The sequence below is a fragment of the Cyprinus carpio genome, chromosome A3, assembly GCF_018340385.1.
Source record: "Cyprinus carpio isolate SPL01 chromosome A3, ASM1834038v1, whole genome shotgun sequence".
Lineage (NCBI taxonomy): Eukaryota > Metazoa > Chordata > Actinopteri > Cypriniformes > Cyprinidae > Cyprinus > Cyprinus carpio.
This window is the reverse complement of record NC_056574.1, coordinates 33,945,725-33,959,871: the sequence shown is the minus strand read 5'-3', so window position 1 is coordinate 33,959,871 and position 14,147 is coordinate 33,945,725. Positions and strand designations below refer to the sequence as shown.

Here is a 14,147-nt window from a genome sequence, read left to right as displayed (position 1 = left end):
GAACAAAAGCATAAAAAAACAAGAGTACAGCAATATGTTTGCTCATTTTAATCTGGGTACACAGTGACCAGAATAAACAGAAACTGGGAATTCACAGGTGCTAATGAAAAGGTGGATCTCTGGTATTGCTTCCAGAGGATTTCACCGCACTGCTAACAGTCAAATGCCTGTAACAGGATTAGGCTATATTTCAAATGATACTGTGGCATCATTATCATATTTAAAAAGATTTCAGTTCAACATGGTCTAGACACACTCCACACACACTAACATATACACATCGTTGTATTATACAATGAAAAGGTAGTAAAAATACTAAAATTTCTTTTTCAAATAAACAAAAATACACTATAAAAAATATCTCTGTTTTACAAAGATGTGTGCATAAGCTTGTACAGTTCTTGAGTGGTCAGTTGATTTACGAGGTGAGGCACACCTCAAACAGACTAGCCACTGAGTGCATACGGTAGAAGATCCCAAATGGCATTCCGATATTCACAACCGCTGCCCACGTTTGGAATTCATAAATGTCTGATCCGACGGTGTTGTCGAACTGAGGCCGGGCTCCAAAGGCTGGAATAATCCAAAGCTACAAGACACAAATGCAATGTACACAGTTAGATTTAAAACTAATCTCTGACCCAGACACAGAAATCTAGGAGTTAAACACACAGGATGCATTCAGAAAAGAACAGAAAGCATAGGATTTGGAGCGGCTTTTTAATGCAAGGCTTTTTAACAGTTACAACCACAAAATTATGCCAAATAAGACAACCATCGTAGAGCAATCATTAATAATTAAGGTGCTTGCTCCACTCCCAGCTTCGTCTAATTTTGTTATGTGATGAGTAATAAACAATAATAATGTGATAGAAGTTAATCCGATGCATGGTTATGTTAATAAACCAACCATACAAAAAAAATATGCAATAATGTATTCTGTATGTATTCCCCTTTAACTAGGGTTGCAAAGATGCTAAAAATTTTGCCCAAATTTTCTAGAAGATTCCAAAATATCATGTAATGCTTCCAAACATTCTGGAATGTTTCCGGAAATTTTCCACCCCTGTGCAACCCTTCCCCTAACTCAATAAAGAATATGGAGTCAGGTACGTACAATGACATTGCAGAATAGCAGGAAGGCGCAGATCTCCTTCAGGATCCTCCTCTTCCAGGAGAGTCGACCCTGAAGCAACATCAGCGGGATGGGTAGCGTGTGAGCTGGGACGATAGAGCTGCTCCGTCTTTCCGGGTCTCTCTCTCTTTCAGCCATGACGTTGGCGTAGACGGTGGCTGTCTCCGTCTCTTTGAAAGGCTCCCGATGGAGGCCCTTGATGAGGAAGGCGTTCTGTAGGCACAACTGGATCACTGTCAGAATAGAATTGGTCAGGTCCAGCCCATTTATGCGTCCTTGGACCCCTGAAGCCAGAACAGCTGCTATAGTGAAGTAACAAATGAGGAACTGGCCCAGGGACGATCCCACAAGCAGTCCCACATCCAGACTCCGCGTAGGGCTCTTCCCAGACACCTGATCCCTCTTATCCATCCGGAAGATTATACAACCAATCAGAGTTGCGATGGACATCAGAAGGATGGCGACTATGTTCATGATGTAATGCATTATCAGAGCTTCCTCCTTCTTTTTCGGTTCCTCCTTGGCCACATCCACTTCGTACATCACAAACGTAGCCAGGCCCGCCACCAGAATGATCAGGCCAGCAACCGGACCAATTAGAACGTCCCACAGACTAAAGCGCAGATTGTGGCTATGGTGTTCATCCATCTGGCGGTCAACGTTTTTCCACATGACGTAGGCCATGGCTGATGCGAAGAGGCTGTACTCGATGTTGAAGGGATACAGGTAGAAGTAGGCCTTCTCAAAGACATCGCACATGTCATGGATACATTTACATTCACTGTCTCCAGCGCGGCCTGAAAGAAAGACAACAGAGAAAGTCAATGCAATGCTCTACTTAATCTTCAAATTAAACAAACTGTAGTCTCAGCCTCAGACGTCACACCCACAGACCATTGGCTGAACGTCTGATGCATACGGCACACAAAAGTGGAAACACTTCAGGAGTTTCGAAGTCGTCATCGGATTGGTTGAATTATAAAGTATTTCCAGGAAACATGTGTGTCGCGTTCTTCAACGTTCTGCCTGGAAGCAAAGTACTGTGGCGCCAAACCGAAAGCCGAAAGCCGTCGTGTTTACAGCTGTGACGATGACCGCTTATCAAGATCAAGTAAAAGCTGGATTCTCAAAAGTATGTGAAATATTTTAAATTCGCGGCACAGAATCTTTAAAATACGTCAGAGATTTTTCTGTTATTGTGGGGACATTTCTACGCCCCGAAACATGCCACTGAATGCAGCTTGACTGCTATCTACCCGAAGAGATCAACACTTTGTCAATATACACAAGTCTGTGTGCAATGTGGTTTACTGATGTTAAGCACCTTGGGATTCGACATTGGATTTGTGACCGCCGTTTGAAGAACTGTTGTATAAAGGGTCGACAGGAGCCACTGTTTGGTGGAGCGACTCCTCTGTCACTGCCATCATCCACACCACAAGGTTCGTAGACAGCGTCAACATCAGACCACAACTGCATTGAGAGAGTAAATATCACTATACAGTAATGTTAGCAGCCCTGTTTTTAATAGAAGTGTACACTCAACACGAGAGTCAATGCACATGCCAGTATCCTATCAAACCCTCAGTCTGGCAAACATTTCCTTGAACTAACTTATATGCTCATTGCTTCACAATGAGACGTCATACAGCTCTACAGTCATCGGGTGGTTACAAACAACTTATTTCCTTTACGGTTCTGAAAGGGTGTGAACATTTGCCTACATTTGTCAGACTTTCCCATTCATTTGTTTTCCTGACTACACGCTAAGGTCAAGACAAGGAAATAAATGGACAAAAGCAGATAATAACCAATGTCTGCATAACATCATCGAACATCTAGAACTCACCGTGTGATGATTTGCTGTATCTGCACGCAGTCTTTTGCATGAACCCAGAGGACGTATGTCTGGAATATGGAAGAAAATATATTTAAATGATCTAGAAAAATGAGAACAAATAACCTAAAAGAGTTCTTTATTGTTTTAACCTACCTGCACAATGACAAACAGAGCTTGCACAACAGGGAAGGCTATCTTCACAGGCGACTCGCAGTGTATGCGACCCACATAATAAATAATCTTGAAAATATCCATGAGTACACTGCAGACGCCAAACAGAATCAGTCCACCTGATAAATACAGAAGCAGAATATAAACACTTGAGCCTAGATGTCTACAGAGTGCTCAAGATTATACAGCATCTTAGTGAGAACCCACATTTTCTTTCTGAAATTTTGATTTACTGTAAGTGGAATTTGATTCAAAGCCATTTATCTCCAGCCCCTTCTGAACTTGGTTCAATGGTACAAATGAAGACTTACCTCTCAGCCAAACTGGTCCAGCATGACTGTCTTTATAGAGCACTGCATTGAAAACCCTGGAAGTATGGATTTTGTAGTAAACCATCCATACGGTGGTGAGAATGACAATCAAGATGAGGAAAATCAGGAGATGAGAAGAGCTGATCTGGATCTTGTTGAAGACACTTCCGCACACTATGGCAATTCCCAGCAGAAGGATGTTTAAGGAGATGAATCCAGACAGAAGCCATCCCCAGTTTCGCCCCTTCTCCACTATTTTGAACCCTCCATGGGCAAGTACCGGATTGACCGTCTCTCCATGGGAGCTAACTTGAATGGCGGATATCTGGTTCTCGATGGCTTCGAGGTCTTGCTTTGTCGTCATGTTTCTTGAATTAGAAGAGCTGTCCACGAGAAAACACAAGTCAGTTTGTAAGTGGAGCTCTAAGATTCCAAGTTGAAAAGAGTCTGCCGGATTTGTGGAGCATGAAGCATGTGAAGAACTTCTACAAGCAGTCAAGCAAAATAATTAGGAGTCTAGTTTCCTCAAGCTGTATAAATACTTAAACCTGCATAAGTATCCAACCAATCACCTGTCTTCTCTTCTGCTTACATCTAGCCTTGCGTCTGTCAGACATCTGAAGGGACCTGCATCCTCAAATCTGATTTGACAATATTGGAAATCTAAAAAGATTTAATCTTTGCTTGCACTGGACCAAAGCCAGCCAATAGCTTCCAGGTATTGTGATTACAATGTATAACAAGAAGGCTACCTGCACTCTACACTCTGTTTGGTGATGAAGGAAATGTGAGGTACAGATCAGACACCTTCAGCTCTGAGTCATCAACAAATATTGAGCTTTTATATACTTCAGTCATATCTGTTTTAAAAATATTAAGCCTTTATTTACTCAGCTTATAGCAGTTTTCCAAATAATTGCGATATTGAGCCTCACCCAATTTCTCTGTAAAGGTTTGAGTACAACTTTTGTGTCCTATGAGAACAATGTATTACTGGTGATTATTAACATTAAGACACACAATATTAACAGGCACTTTTATCTAAAGTGTCTTGCAATATTATTAGCAGTTCCGCAATGCAGAATTTCAAAAGTAAACATAGTACAAAAGCTATAGGCCTATACTAGATTAATTGTCATATACATTTACATTAAGCAGAGGATTTTAAAATAGCACTATTCAGTATAACACAATTGATACTGATATGCATGTTGGTTAGTGTCCTTCACTTACCACAAGCTGAAACCGCTGGCCTGCTGAGGAGCTTGCCACCTCATCGCATATATATATATTCACTTGGTGACACAATGATTTACAGCCGTAAATCTGAAGGACCTGTAACCTGTCAGACACAACACAGTACAGTACACAAGCTATATATCATATATATAATTAGAACAAAATGTATGAACAATTTGACATCTACCATACACCATGCAATTACAGGCATTATAAATCTTCAAACATGCCACAGCGATGAGACATCATGATATATAGCTATGCCATCTATACATATAAAAATAAAATTGATGCAAGTATGAATCCAGGTTTTAATGACTGGTAATTCACAGAGGCAGTATGAAAAATATCGATTCAGCACATATAAAAGTACTGTGACAACTTTCATATGAAGACAATCATAGGCCTTTTTGAAATACAGTGAAAGTATTTGGCCACCAATGCAGCAACTAAAGATATGATAACAAATAGTTTCATATCAAAGCAATATAGCACAAATCTACTTTTCAGGCTAAACATCTCTAGATAAATAAATAATAGAGGGATAATAAAAACTGACTTCATGTATCCATTAAAACTGGTCTTGAACTGGTGTGTCAAGTGAAGGTAGCTTTAATTATAATGTTAAAATTTTCTCTTACGTTATTTGAATGTTTATTATGCATTAAGCTACTGTTTCTTAATGCTGTTCGTGTGTGTGTATGATTTTGAAGGAGGAAGCAGTGCTCTTTTAAATCCAATAATGTAATATTTCGAATCCCAAATGAGGACAAGATTGCGTTTTGTAAGGACCGAGCTGAAGCCACACCCTCACGAGCAGCAGCAGCAGCAGCGCGTCCGAGGTGTCCTTGGAAACTCCAAGTGCCTCACGCGCGCTGCAGCCGGTCAGGGGTTCAGACCTAATGCACAGAGCCCGTGAAAGAGTGATGGAGGCTGAGGTTCGAGAGCACCATGAATGACAAATACCACAAGGCAGCTCGGGATGGCTACCTTGACTTGTTGAAAGAAGCGACGCGGAAGGACCTGAACGCTCCGGATGAAGATGGCATGACACCGACCCTATGGGCCGCTTACCACGGCAACCTGGACGCGCTGCGGCTGATTGTAGGGAGAGGGTAAGACTGCGGGTCACTCCCTGCATTTGATCAATTACACGAACTGGTTTTCTTTGTTGATTTAGCGGAAGTTTAACCCGCGTGTGTGCATGTACGCAACATATGATACGCATTACGCGGCAAGCGGCACGTTGCAGAGCTCTGGTCACCGTTACTGTACATCATCACACCTCAGCGCTGGCGTCAAGACGGCTGATGATTTTATTAGGGTTAATTGAGTGTGGAACGCGCTGTTTTCAGTTCTTCAGTTTACTTCCGTAAACTCTTTCTTGTGATGTTTATAGTGGAGTTATGTAATATGTCTTTTTATGTAATAAGTTTGCAGAGAACCATGTCATGTTATCATAATACCATAAATGGTTAGGTTTTTCTCACTGTAAAACCTTTTTATTTTAAGCAACGCAAAAATGTACTTGTAATACTCTTACCAAAAAGTAGTATACTTCAAGTTTATTTTTTTAAGTATACTTAAGTAAAGTTCAAGTTTATTTTGACTTTTTGTAAGTATAAGTCAAGTATACTTAATTGTCATTATAAGTATATATCTTAGAAGTACATAAAGCCCATTTCTGAGAAGTACATAAAAAGTTAACTAAAAGTATACTTTCCTATTTTTTAGTTTAAAATAAGTATACTAATAGCACACTTGAATAAACTTCTTTTTCGTAAGGGTATGGAAATGAACTGGGTTTATTTAAGTCAAAACTAATATGTAGCACTGAATCAAATACTGACTTTGGTTACATCAAATATATATATACACACACACATAGTGATTAAGTCAATGCAGAGCATGGCACTGACTGATCCCTGAAGCATGATTTACCACGATAATACCTACCGTTTCCAGAAAAGGGCAATCAAGAGGTAATTAGTGCATTACAGTACATGAGAACAGACTCTGAACTGTCACGAACCATGCTACTGGAAGTTGTTAAGAAATAGGGACAGTCAAATGATGGTAAAAAATAGCAACATAGTAAAAAAAAAAAGACATTTATGAGTAGTGGGGATCATATAGCAGTCAATTGTTAAGTGATGGTTGTATATAATGCACCACTTCCAGTAATTTTATAATAATCTGCCAGTCATATGTCTTATTATCTGACAGCATTAGTGGGGTAAAAATGACAGTTCATAACTCATGGTCTAAAACCAGCTGCAGTTCATATCTGAATAGGTTGGATTAAGGATTTATAAGGGTGTCATATTTTATAGGGCAATAAATCAAGTTAATATATTTGATGGAAGTATTGGCATGGCAAGATCAAGGTCAGGCAGGTAAGCAAGTCATAATCCAAATTCTGGCTTGACCCAATAGCGCACACAGCTCCCTTTGCTAACTGTGAAAACCTTGCAGCTTTTTTCATCCATAATGCATCACTGCAAGGCTTCACCTGTCACCCATCAATTATTAATTAGGCTCAGCTAGCACTAGAGGCAGAAAACAGAAAGATACAGCATAACTCAAACTCTGAAACCAGCCTTTTTCATTGCAGTTTAAGTCACCTGTAGGTGTAGGTGGGGATATACTTTAGTTTAGTTTCAAGCAATCCAATTATCATACCAAAATGCATCCCACTGTAATGAGTCATTGCGTGTCATATAGCAAGTAATACTGAGCTCTAATGGATATGATTGACATTGTCTAATAGAGAATTCTGTATGTGTTTGTAGATATCTCAACAACAAAATTCCAATGAGTGTGTGCTTAAAATGCATTTTCTAGAATAGTCTGCATTTTTTGAATAGTTATATTGTGAACAGTCACTATGTAGTTTTAAGCGGTCATAGATTAGAATATTATGGAATGATTTGCCATTAATTCAGAATGTAGGTTCTTTGTTGAGCAGACCTCTGGTTACAGTTTAAGCACAGGAATTTAGTGTGACATCACCTATGCAACTCTACCATTCTTGCTAGTAAGGAGACACCCAGTTAGCTCCCTCTTATCCAAGCAGCTGATCAAATTACAGATCCAGTGCTCTGGATCGGCATTAGGAGAAATAAACCTGGATTACTGGCTTACATAAGAAAACATATGCAAGTAAGAAAAATAAGAGACTGTATGGGTTGTATAACACACCTGTTTGTTCTTCTTATGAGGATTTTAGATATCGAGTGTGTAGAGCAGGTTGTTTCAGTTTCATAGACTTATGCATTATTTACTGGCCTTCACAGATGACAAGTCAGTGCTAAAAACATAATCAAAAAATCATGGGATTGCCAGTGTGATCTGAGCTATTCTTAGGATATAAAACAATTGATAGCTTAGACAAGCCATATCCAGTTTCACCTTACACTTGAAAGTGTGAATTATATTATATATAAAGGCCATAGAGTCTGAGTAGTAGTTTCACAGAGATCACAGTTAAATGCCACACCTGATATGGATCTATCACGGCTCTACTTTCAGGGGGAACCCAGATAAGTGTGACATATGGGGGAACACGCCACTCCACCTGGCTGCCTCCAATGGCCATCTCAACTGCCTTTCCTTCCTGGTGTCGTTTGGTGCCAACGTGTGGTGCCTGGACAACGACTACCACACGCCTCTGGACATGGCTGCCACCAAGAACCACATGGCTTGCGTGCGCTATCTGGACTCCATCGCTGCCAAGCAGACAACCCTCAACCCCAAGCTAGTAAGCAAACTGAAGGACCGGGCTTTCCGTGATGCTGAACGGCGCATCAAGGAATGCGTTAAACTGCAGCAGAAGCACCGGCGGCGCATGGAGCGTCAATTTCAGAGAGACACAATGGAAGCATCGGTCTCTGATGCCATGAGCTTCTCCAGCTACGCCAGCAGCACCTTGAGTCGCAAGTTACACCACTTCAACACTGCCACTAGTGTGCCATACTCCCAGGTCAGATTTTCTGCAATTGCTCTGAAATGCTTAAATATTTGATTTGTTTAGTTGCAAGCCACAGCTACACTTGTACCATCTTTTCGCTCTAGGCTACTCTCCATGCCACAGCCAGGGGCAAAACTAAGATCCAGAAGAAGCTTGAGAAGAAGAAGCAAGGTGATGGGACATTCAAGATTTACGAAGATGGCAGGAAGAGTGTCCGCTCTTTGTCTGGCCTGCAACTAGGCAACGACGTCATGTTTCTGAAGCAGGGAACATACGTCAACCCTAAGGATCGGTCTCGTCGAAACATCCGTGATATGTTCAGTAATGACAATGAGGATGCGGTCTCACGTGCCATCAGTGAACCCGACCTGCACGGTCATGATGTAGATTACTCAGAGATCAGCACAGACTCGGGCCACGACTCGCTCTTCAACCGGCCTGGCCTGGGCACCATGGTTTTTCGCCGCAACTATGTGAGCGGTGGACTTTTTGGCATCGGTAGGAGAGATGAAGGCAGTCTAGCAAGCAGCGAACGCCTCGATAATGTGCGCCTCCGCAGCCGGATGCATCGCGAGCCCGGTCTGGACAACGATAGCATCGGAAGCGCCCATAGCCTGCAAGAGAGGAACATACAGGAGCTGCCATGGGAAGACGTGGAGTTGGGGCTGGATGACGATGATGAGCCTGACACCAGCCCTCTGGAAGTGTTCCTAGCCTCACAAAGCATGAACGAGTTCATTCCTATCTTCAAAAGAGAAAAGATTGACCTGGATGCCCTGTTGCTGTGCTCTGATGATGACCTCAAGAGCATTCACATCCCCTTGGGTCCCCGCAAGAAGATCATAGACAGCTGTCAGCGCCGATTGGAGACCATGGAGGACCCAGGCTGCATAGAAGAAACTGAGTTGTGAGGTTCTGCCCTTAACGTCTGTTTTTACCTCAGTGATTGTTGAAGAAAAAGCAAGAGTTTACAGAACCATTGTTCCCTTTTTCTTTGAAGATAGTAATAGTTACATCATCAGCATTTGGCAGGGTACCATATATGCTAAAGGAGTGTCCAGTCCTGCTCCTGAAGGGCCACTTTATCTCTGGAAGTTTCTACTGATCCTGGAGACCTTGATTAGCATGTTTAGGTATGTTTAACTGGGGAAGTCAACGAAATGAAAACAACCTTTGGTATGAAGAGAGGGTCTCTTGTAATAATTTATTAATAATTTTTTATAGAGAGATTTATAGAGGACCAATGTTGAAATAGCTGAAATATTACCTCTGTAACAGCTGGCTATATTACCTCTTTTACTGATACAAACAACGCAATATGCATAAAAATGGTAATTCAGTTCAAATTGAATGGTTATCACGTGTCATGTGGCAAATGCAGAGAGTGAAAATGAGGTCACATCTCATTACACGCACTCTTAATCTCGTAATATTTCTGCCCCCATGGGGCATAAATCTCAGTGCCTGTGCATTCTGTGCCTGCACATTTCTAGACAAAACTTAATACATAATTCTTTTTTAGTCATTTGGTACACAACATAGTGGTAATTGTACCGTTGTTATTTTTTGTTAATACACAGGGAGATTTGGATACATGATGTAGGCTGATGGCAGCTTTGGCTAGCTGTTGGACAGCTGAATTGTGAGCTGTAAATGGTGAAATGTACAGTAAATGGATTAACAGAATCTGACATCAGTGTTGCTTTTGTGGGGACTGTATGTAGGATAAAAGCACCCTCACATTATGTTGCACATAATGTTTACATGTATCTGGCCATAACACGTTTTTTGAAACACGAGTAATTGGATGAGCTGGTTGAGTTAGCATACACATAGAGCCCTTTGTTGATCCTTGGAGCGTAGACCTCATTACCCCCGAGTCATTTTGTTTATCACAACAGTAGTTTTCTGGTTGAATTAATGTATATTGTCAGTAAACAGTATGGTTCATGCACAGGTCTGCAGTTTAGCAGGTTCTTGAAAACCTATCTGTGCTTGAGCTTTAACATGATGTCTTCCATCAATATTTGTGAACACCAACAGCATTTACAGCCATGTTTTATAATGCATACATCAACTTTATTTATAATGTTATTTGTTGGTACGTAACTATTAAATTCATAAAATTGAAATTTTAGCAAAATGTGTTTTTGTGTGTCTGATCATTTGTTTTGATTAACATGTTGACCTTTAAAGTGGGAAATGTTCTGGACAATACATTTTGGTTTGTATTAAAGTGCTGCATCTCTTAGTGCAAACAGCAGTATAGATAGGGTTTAGCAAACTTTTATTATAAGTGTGATCTCTTACAGGGCTGTTCAAAGCCTACAGAGAAGAAAAGGCTGTATACGTAATGGCTGAAGAAACAAATGACCCCTTAGGATATGACAATATTTATGCTAAATGTCCTTCCTGACATCAGGACAAAGATCATATATGATTCATCAGAACTAACTGAAAGACACAAAGCAACATGCACGTACTCCAGATGACAGCTCCACCTGACACTGAACCAGAGTTAGTAAGGTCATGAGGGAAGGCTTATCATGCTTTATCTTACCTGGTAGGACAGTAGCTTAGATTTTTACCAGAGGTTGCAACCTTTAGATTTACACTATATTTAATGTAGAAATTCCGCTGTCTGCATTACAGCCATATATGTAACGCCTTCATTCAAAACTACACTCTTAATAAGATATAAACAGGGTAATTGGAACTGGTGATTTAAAGAGATTTTCAGCCTGGGTCCTACACATTTTGTACCTTATGCTCTTCTTATTTAATAAAGCCGATCCAGATCGTCGGCTCATCAGAAGAGTGCTTCATGAACTGAACTGTCAAATAAAAGAGACTTGCTAATATGCAGGGCTCTGGGACCAGGAAACCGCTCATTTAAAAAAAGTCTAAACGCTGATCTGAAGAACCTGTAATGTAACATCAAGAATCTTTTTAAAAACCCAAAGTCATTTAGCACATCAAGAAGCCAAAACAGGTTCAGGAGTGGTATTATTAATTTATTCATCAAATGCATGTTTGTGTTAAACTCCCGGAATTTAACCCTGAATTAAAAATAGTAATGTGATAATAATATAGCTAAAAATCTCAATTGCTTCAAAATTTTTTATTAAGAGAAATATGATTATGTAATATGAAATTCAGCATGTGAGAGCTTTCCATCACAACATACAGTACTATAATAATTTTTTTTTTTTTCAATGTGTGGTTTTGTGATTAAATCATTAAGGATTGTCATGCTGTGTTAAAATCCTTAATAAGTTTATATTCATAATATTTTGCCATCACATCCCCTATCAGATCAACTGATACTAAACCTTTCATGCACTAAAATCAGTTTCATCATAAACAGGATTTACAAAATGCACTCCTGATTGAGTTAGGGTTATTGAGTTTATCATCTCTGTCCCATACAGCCCTGGTTCCTCAGGCATCATAGTCGGTTTGTCAAACATGGGGTTGTCAAAGCCCTGGTCCAAGGTGCCACCAAGCTCCCCAATGTCACTACTGTTCTTCCATTTGCTAAATGTGGGGATGCTAGGCATTCTGGGTATCTTAATAATGCCACGACGGTAGAGCATAACAACAACTGCAAGTAAACCCACTCCAAGCAGGGAGCCCAGCACTGCGCCCACCACGACCCCTGCACTGTTTCCAGCCGCCTCACTGCTGCTTGCCCCTGATGATGCCTGAAACTCTGCGCTGGTGATGCCAAAGTTCAGGCCGTGGTTGTGCACATCGTGCACTATGTCTCGAGCGAGAGCTTCAGCCAGTTTCCCGGCTTCCTGACCTGCTTTCTGGTCCAGAAGCAACACCTGAATCTCCTGAGTGGCTCCGAGAGGAATCACTCGCAGCAGCCTCTGCTCTTTTGACACTTTCGACATGGCCATCTGTGTAGATTCATATTTATGTTGACTGAGAAAGAGGTGCTGCAGCCGTTGGCGATACGATTCAAAGTTGAAGCTCGAAGAGAACTGAATGTTCACGACGGCACCACAAACATCGCAGCAGTGTCCCACTGGGTGCAGGGGTTTCTTGCACTCCAACGAATCGCATTTCACATTTGAACAGATCTTGTCTCGATTTCCAGAGTTATCACAGATGCATCCCGTAACATCGTCACAGCCCGAAGCGCCAACTTTAAGGGATGAGGAGCCATGGAACTGCAGCTTGCCAGAATTGGATGTCAGGTACTGAGAAAACTCATAGCTGCTGGTGAACTTTTTCCCAAGTACAGACACACTCTTCACTGGCACGTCATGATCTGATGAAACGTCCACACGGAATGAGGTGGCCTCTCGAAATACCACATCATCATACTGGCACGGGACACTCTCCTCATGGACTGAAAACTGATATGTACCTCTGTGCAGGTCGTCGATAGTGGTCGCAGCCACCCACATCGATGGGTCAAACCATTTCAGGGATTCAGGGTCTTTAAAGTGTGCCGTGACCCCAGATCCACAACCAGGATCTCCACCCTCTCTTACAGTAAACCCAGCACCAGATGCCAGAATCAGTTCTCCATCCACCGGCAAGCTCATTCCAGTGATAGTGTGAGCTGTTTCAACATACACTGATACTTTCCTCTGAGCTAAAAACACAACTTGGTCGTTACCGCAGGGTACAGAGCCTTTATCCCAGTTGGTAGCATTGTCAAAATTGGTGTCTGGAATCCATTGCTTGTAGAGTGCGTTAGCAAAAGGTAAAATGCAAAGGAAAAGCAAGATGTTGTGTCGAAGAGCCATGGTGAAAGGAATGGGTAGGAAGAAAGACAGAGTGACCTTTGGTCAGTCACTAACGGTAGGACTGTCACATGAGTGCTCACTCTTTAACTTAGTGACAAATTCACAAGAGCTATTTTGTCAGTTAAACATCTACTTCAATGAAAAAAAAATGGCACACATCAAGACTACTATAAAATATTTAATAGCCAAACTGTTGGCGCACTGTTGTGTTCTTCTAGCAGCGGGTTTCATGGAAAACATGGTATAGGATAGGAGAAAAACTGTATTGTTACATTACCTCCCTCTCTCTGTCCCTCTCTCTCTCTCTCTCTCTCTCTCTCTATTTTTCTCTTATGTTTCTTCTTAAATGTAATGGAATACATTGTTACCTCAGTAAATACAATGTTATTGAAAGGTGCTGTAAGCAATTTCCACCATTTTGCTAACTTATGCTGCATTCAAGCCATGTCGTAAATACTGTGATTTCAAGATGACAACATGTGACACTCTACCTGGAGCTGTTCACACCCTTGGACTCGGAACTATCACACTATCAATGCCTAAACGTAGTGCCTAATGAATCTGAGGGGGTCAGGTGGTACAAGTTGTAGATCTCAGAAAACTCCCAATTCACAAGTTTTATTTACGAATTCTGCGAGAACTTAAATGCTTTTTACAAGTATCTCGTAATCACGGTAAATACGATGTGGTGTGAACGCACCTTTAGCCACTGAATTAG

General features: G+C 41.1%; 3 protein-coding genes across 4 annotated transcripts; 1 reads left to right on the top strand and 2 right to left on the bottom strand.

Moving 5' to 3' along the window:
* Positions 1 to 54: 54 nt before the first annotated feature.
* Positions 55 to 4,815, bottom strand: LOC109111521 (proton channel OTOP2-like). Of its 2 annotated transcripts, none has more exons than XM_019124476.2 (7): positions 4,691 to 4,815; positions 3,458 to 3,840; positions 3,129 to 3,265; positions 2,985 to 3,043; positions 2,460 to 2,608; positions 1,118 to 1,932; positions 55 to 589 (listed from the first exon to the last, which is right to left on the bottom strand). In XM_019124476.2, exons 1-7 carry the CDS (start codon positions 4,732 to 4,734, stop codon positions 419 to 421), a joined length of 1,758 nt encoding a protein of 585 aa, XP_018980021.1. In that variant the 5' UTR covers positions 4,735 to 4,815; the 3' UTR covers positions 55 to 418. The 2 variants fall into 2 exon arrangements, with proteins under 2 accessions (XP_018980021.1, XP_018980023.1); XM_019124478.2 differs by lacking the exon at positions 4,691 to 4,815 and adding an exon at positions 4,030 to 4,324 and having other exon boundaries at positions 3,458 to 3,942.
* Positions 4,816 to 5,373: 558 nt separating this feature from the next.
* Positions 5,374 to 10,809, top strand: LOC109111523 (Usher syndrome type-1G protein homolog). Its single transcript, XM_019124480.2, has 3 exons — positions 5,374 to 5,811; positions 8,228 to 8,678; positions 8,771 to 10,809. Exons 1-3 carry the CDS (start codon positions 5,648 to 5,650, stop codon positions 9,575 to 9,577), a joined length of 1,422 nt encoding a protein of 473 aa, XP_018980025.2. The 5' UTR covers positions 5,374 to 5,647; the 3' UTR covers positions 9,578 to 10,809.
* On the bottom strand, positions 10,760 to 13,489 carry LOC109111522 (protein amnionless-like). The gene has a single exon (XM_042731112.1). It carries the CDS (start codon positions 13,427 to 13,429, stop codon positions 12,002 to 12,004), a length of 1,428 nt encoding a protein of 475 aa, XP_042587046.1. The 5' UTR covers positions 13,430 to 13,489; the 3' UTR covers positions 10,760 to 12,001.
* Positions 13,490 to 14,147: the final 658 nt, after the last annotated feature.